This window comes from Triticum aestivum, chromosome 1D (assembly GCF_018294505.1).
Source record: "Triticum aestivum cultivar Chinese Spring chromosome 1D, IWGSC CS RefSeq v2.1, whole genome shotgun sequence".
Taxonomy (NCBI): Eukaryota; Viridiplantae; Streptophyta; class Magnoliopsida; order Poales; family Poaceae; genus Triticum; species Triticum aestivum.
The window spans coordinates 438,572,721-438,578,504 of record NC_057796.1 but is presented as its reverse complement, the minus strand read 5'-3'; the positions used below and the strand labels follow the sequence as shown (position 1 = coordinate 438,578,504).

At 45.4% G+C, this 5,784-nt stretch overlaps 1 protein-coding gene across 1 annotated transcript; it reads left to right on the top strand.

The window, feature by feature from the left end:
• The first annotated feature begins 3,737 nt into the window (after positions 1–3,737).
• On the top strand, positions 3,738–5,538 carry LOC123182708 (anthocyanidin 5,3-O-glucosyltransferase). Its single transcript, XM_044595366.1, has one exon. The coding sequence runs from the start codon at positions 3,857–3,859 to the stop codon at positions 5,279–5,281; it is 1,425 nt and encodes a 474-aa protein (XP_044451301.1). The 5' UTR covers positions 3,738–3,856; the 3' UTR covers positions 5,282–5,538.
• Positions 5,539–5,784: the final 246 nt, after the last annotated feature.

Sequence of the window (5,784 nt, the reverse complement as noted above, 5' to 3'; positions counted from 1 at the left end):
CTGTTTTTTTTTTCGCGAGAGTCACGGTTTTGCTTTCGCGAGAGGCATGGTTGTGATTTTGCGAGAGTCACGGCCGTGCCTCTCGGAAAGGGAAAAAAATACGCGTTTTCTGTTTTTTTCTTTCGCGAGAGGCACGGTTTTGCTTCCACGAAAGGCACGGTTGTGATTTCGCGAGAGTCACGGGCGTGCCTCTTTCGGAAAGGGAAAAAACCGTGCTCCCAGTTTGGTGTTTTCGTCTGGTTTTTTTCGTGAAAAAAAATTCGTCAAAACCTATCAACATGGGATCTAGTTTTGAAGATCTCGACGCGAGGAATTTAATGATGAAAACGGTTTGAGATTTGGACGTACGGTTTAAGAGATAAAACGTTTTGAATAAACGAATCTACGAAAAAAGGAAAAACTCTCAGGTTGCGACAAGTGGCGCGCTGCATGTGCGTCACTTGTCGTGACCTGGAAAGATGGAGTGTTCTTTGCAACGAGTACTCCTTAATTAGTGATTTTGGCCATACGCGGCGCAGCGAAGAAATATGGCAAATCCTATTTAGCGCTCGAGGCGCTCGTGCGTTCGTTAACACTACGCGGCACTCAGGCGCCTTACGTATTGGGCCGATCCAGATAAGCTTCCGCCGTTTCGGTTTTAGGAAGCTACTAGATGCTTCCTGTTCATCTTCTCAAAAAAAAGATGCTTCCTTTTTTTAGGTTTTCTGCTCTGGTTTTTAACCTATTTTTCTGGTTTTACTTTGTATTGATTTATAAATTTTGTTTTTGTTTTTGTTTTCCTTTAAAAAATATTTTTCACTTTCATTTTCGTTTTTCATTTTCCCTTTTATCCCTTTTTCATATTTATTTATTTTTATGAATATTTTTTCAAATCCGTGGACCATTTCAAAAATTTATATTTTTTAAAGTTTATGAAACTTTTCAAATAAGAGAAATCTGACAATTTTTTAAATACACAAAATTTTCTGAATCACCAAACTTTAAGAAATTCATGAACTTTTTAAAAATTAATGAACGTTTTTTAAACTAATGAATTTTTTTAAATTTGTGAACTTTTTCCATATTCATAATGTTTTAAAAAAATGTGTGAGCATTATTTAATTTGTGAACTTTCCAAATTTACCACTTTTCAAATTCATGAACTTTTTCCAAATGCATCAACCTTTCAAATTTATGATCATTTTGTAAAATTTGTGACCTTTTTCCAAATGCGTGTACGTTTTATCAAATTCAAAAAACTTTTATCAATTGATGAACGTTTTTCTTCAGATTCATGAACCTTTTCTCAAATTGGTGACCATTTTCCAATTGTATGGACTTTTTTCAAACTCGTAAAACAATTTTTTTAAATTATTGTGTTTTTTATTTCATGAACTTTTTTTGAATACCACCCATCAACGCTCGTGGTCAATGGTCATCGTTGTGATAACAACCCACTACCTCTTGTTTCCGCCATGCAATTATGCCACATAAGCAAGTCATGCATGCAGGTCGTATTTTTTTCCCCATTACTCTATGCATGTAGTGGTACCACATCGTCAATTCATGCATGTTAGTCCTACCAATATAATTCACCCTTCACAATTTTGTTAGAAATGATATTCTTGTAACTATATATTTTTTCTGTTTTTATATACTCCACCTATTTTTGTTATTTCTTATAAGCTTACATTTGCTTTTCATTAGTTTTAAAAAATATTAGTAAATATTTATGCATTTCATTTAACATGGTTCATGCTGCAACAAACATGGCATCATCTAGTTACTCAAATGGCCCTCATTCAAAAAAGTATGCTGTGGCGGCTTTCCCTCTACTCCACTCAAACCACCTAGCGCCATGCCCGCAAATTGAATGGGAGCTCGCGACTCCGATTGCCCGTTCAGCCAAGAGAGCTAGTGATCCACTAATGTTTAAACTACTCCCTCCGTCCCATAATGTAAGACGTTTTTTGACACTACACTAGTATCAAAAAACGTCTTATATTACGGGACGGAGGGAGTAGCATTTAAATGCTAACTTTCTTTTCTCAAAATGAAGACAAAAGATTTGTCTCATCAATTAATTAAGGAGTGGGACAAGACTTTCCAAGAGAAAAATGAAAAGTTACAACTCACATTTTGAATGGTTACGACTCATACGTTATTGTTGAGTATCATGATTATTTAAAAAACATAGGATATATTATGATTTGTTCTAACTTGTCTTGTACTCCAAGATGGTCATGTACTCCTATATATCTATGCCGAAACTCAAGCAATACATAATCAATTCCATCAAATCCTAGCCCCGATCCAAACCCTAGCCGCCGCTGCTTCCGCACCGCACCGCCCCTCGGGGCGGTCGATCTTCATGATTGCCACTGGGGGGCGTGCCACCTGTACCTATGGTTCCCCCGCCGGTCGTATTGAAATGAGCTCTCTCGTTGAAATGAGGTGTTCAACAATTTTTCAAGGAGCTTTCTCATTGGAATGAGGTGTTCAATATTCATTTTGGTTTCGATTTTGACTGGTCAATGGTTTTATAAAATCAATCGGCGGCAACCAGCTTACAAAAATATACCAGTCTTGCACTCTCATCAACTGATCAGAAATAAATGCAAATATGCAACGCTGTAGCATCAATATGATTTTGGGAGTACCTAATTTTTTACTTAGTCAATAATTTCTGGAGGAGCTCCCTCATTCAAGTGAGGTGTTTAAATTTGAATTTGGTTCACAATTTTGGCCAGTCAATGATTTCTCAAATCAATCTGTCACAACCCTCTCATTACCCAACAAATAATAAATGACAACATTGAAACACCGATATAATATATATGATCACTACTGCAAAGAAACTTGTCTACATATATACGTATGGGTCAATTTACAGATAACACATAATTATACAAAAAAAGACCATCAACTATCATATTATTATAAAAAAGAAGAGACGCTTCATCATCTGCTTCACACACCAAACCATTTGTTTTAATGTAATTCCAAAGACAACAACCGCGTAACGAAGCACGTCCAGCTAGTAAAGAGAGAAACGGACGGAGATACCCTGTCGGGATAATTTGGATTCCCACTTGCATGATAGTGTAGGGCGTCGTCGGGAGAGTAGATTGTAGCGTTGTTGGCTACATAATTGATCCCTTGTATCACTGAGCTTCTGCCAACTACTCTCTCAGTAAAGAAATCAGTTTTACTAAAGGTGTACCATAAGTATTGCATATCTAAGTCCTACTTCCTCCGTTCTTAAATATTTATTTTTTTAGAGATTTCAACAAGCGACTACATACGAAGCAAAATGAGTGAATCTACAGTCTAAAATTTATCTATATACATCTGTATGTGGTAGTCTAAAAAGACAAATATAAAATGAAGGGAGTATATCATTGATCTTACGCGAAGATTTACATGGGTATTTTCTTTTCGGTTTTTCTTTGCCATGTTATGGTTGATTAACTCACTTAAATATGCAATAACTATGACACGTTAAGACGGACCCGAAAGAAATATAAAAGCGTTTGAATATTTCTTTACAGAGGGTAGCTGGCAGTAACTCTCGTCACATGGAATAAAAACTCTTCTACCTCGAAAAGAAAGACTTTTCTCGTTTGTGTTAAAGAAAAAACGTGTCTCTTTCAGTCCAGTGTATCGTCAGTCCGGCGTGCTGACCGGTGCAGTCTGTCGTCATCGCTGATTGCACACGGCAACGACCTGGTGATAATTTAGTCAAGTCCTCTGACTTCCGATTCTACTCCGTCGCCAGAAAAGGAGTAGGAGCGAGCACCGGAAGTGCGCCTGTGCGGTCCTCCTCGACCATCCTCCCCCGCCTCCTTCCCTTTCCACCCGCCCCCGGTCTCAGGCCATGGCAGCGCCGGCGAAGACCTTCGTGCTGTACCCGTCGCTGGGCGTGGGCCACCTCATCCCCATGGTGGAGCTGGCCAAGCACCTGCTCCGCCGCGGCCACAGCGCCGTCCTCGCCGTCGTCGACCCTCCAGACGGCGACGCCGCCTCGGCCGCCGCGGTGGCCCGCCTCGCCGCGGCCAATCCTTCCATCGCCTTCCGCCTCCTCGCGGTCCCGCCCAGCCCGGACCCCGCCGCGCACCCGGTCAGGCGCGCCCACGACACGCTCCGCCTCGCCAACCCCGCGCTCCGGGCCTTCCTGCGCGCGCTGCCGGCCCCCGCCGACGCGCTCCTGCTCGACATGTTCTGCGTCGACGCGCTCGACGTCGCCGCCGAGCTCGCCCTCCCCGCCTACTTCTTCTTCGCCTCCGCCGCCAGCGACCTCGCCGTGTTCCTCAGCTTGCCGTACCTCTACCCCGGCCTGCCGTCCTTCAGGGACATGGGCGACGCGCTCGTGCGCTGCCCCGGCACGCCGCCGATCCGCGCGGTGGACATGCTGGTCACGGTGCAGGACAAGGAGAGCGACCTCACCAAGGTCCGGATGTACCAGTTCAAGCGCTTCGCGGAGGGGAGGGGCGTGCTGGTCAACAGCTTCGACTGGCTGGAGCCCACGGCCCTGAAGGCGCTCGCCGACGGCGTCTGCGTGCCCAACCGGCCGACGCCGAGGGTGTACTGCATCGGGCCATTGGTCAACGGCGGCGACGCGAGCGGGGGCGGCGAGAAGCGGCACGAGTGCCTCGCGTGGCTCGACGCGCAGCCGGAGAAGAGCGTCGTGTTCCTCTGCTTCGGCAGCAAGGGCGCCTTCTCGGCGGCGCAGCTGAAGGAGATCGCTCGCGGGCTAGAGAGCTCCGGGCACCGGTTCCTGTGGGCGGTGAGGAGCCCGCCGGAGGAGCAGAGGCAGTTTCCCGAGCCGGACCTCGAGCGGCTGCTCCCGGCGGGCTTCTTGGAGAGGACGAGAGGCAGGGGCATGGTGGTGAAGAACTGGGTGCCGCAGGCGGAGGTGGTGCGGCACGAGGCGGTCGGCGCCTTCGTGACGCACTGCGGGTGGAACTCGGCGCTGGAGGCGATCATGTCCGGGCTGCCGATGGTATGCTGGCCGCTCTACGCCGAGCAGGCGCAAAACAAGGTGTTCATGGTGGAGGAGATGAAGATCGCCGTGCCGTTGGAGGGGTACGAGAAGGGGACGGTGAAGGCGGAGGAGATTGAGGCCAAGCTGAGGCTGGTGATGGAGACGGAGGAAGGGAGGAAGCTCAGGGAGATGCTTGCGGCGGCGAGGAAGATGGCGTTGGACGCGATCGGCGACGGCGGGTCTTCCCAAATGGCATTTGCCGAGTTCTTGAGTGATTTGGAGAACAGCAGCATGGAGAATGGAGGATGCAACAATTGACGGATGAACTGTGGAAGGATGGTAGTGACAACTTACACAATTCAGATAATGCAGATTTTCTGATCAGCATAAGAGAAAAATATGATGTTGTTCATCATAGATGATTGTTATACTGCCTTCGCATTTCAATTTTTTTCCCATACGCACAATTACAGCTCGAATTACTTCAGATCTTCTGAAGGCATTTGGGGTAATGCGTCTTTGATTTTACAACAACAATAACATCATCAATAAGAGCATATCATTGATTACCAACAGCTCCTACTCCTATGACTCGAATACACACCAATTTTCTGTATCTAGTGCACCAGGCCTCATTGCTCTCGTTATACCGGTCAAATTGAATAATGACGACATTATTACATCATGAGAGAGGCATGTGTTACTTTGTCCTTTGTCCTTGCTCTTTCTTTCCACCAGCATAAGAGAAAAATGTGAGCTCAGACTCCATTTCAGAGTTCTAACTCCATTTTCATGAAATGTGCACTCCTTATCCTAAAATT

Bases quoted from the DNA above. Each gene is read 5' to 3' on its own strand.
- LOC123182708 (XM_044595366.1), top strand. From the start codon at position 3,857: ATGGCAGCGCCGGCGAAGACCTTCGTGCTGTACCCGTCGCTGGGCGTG.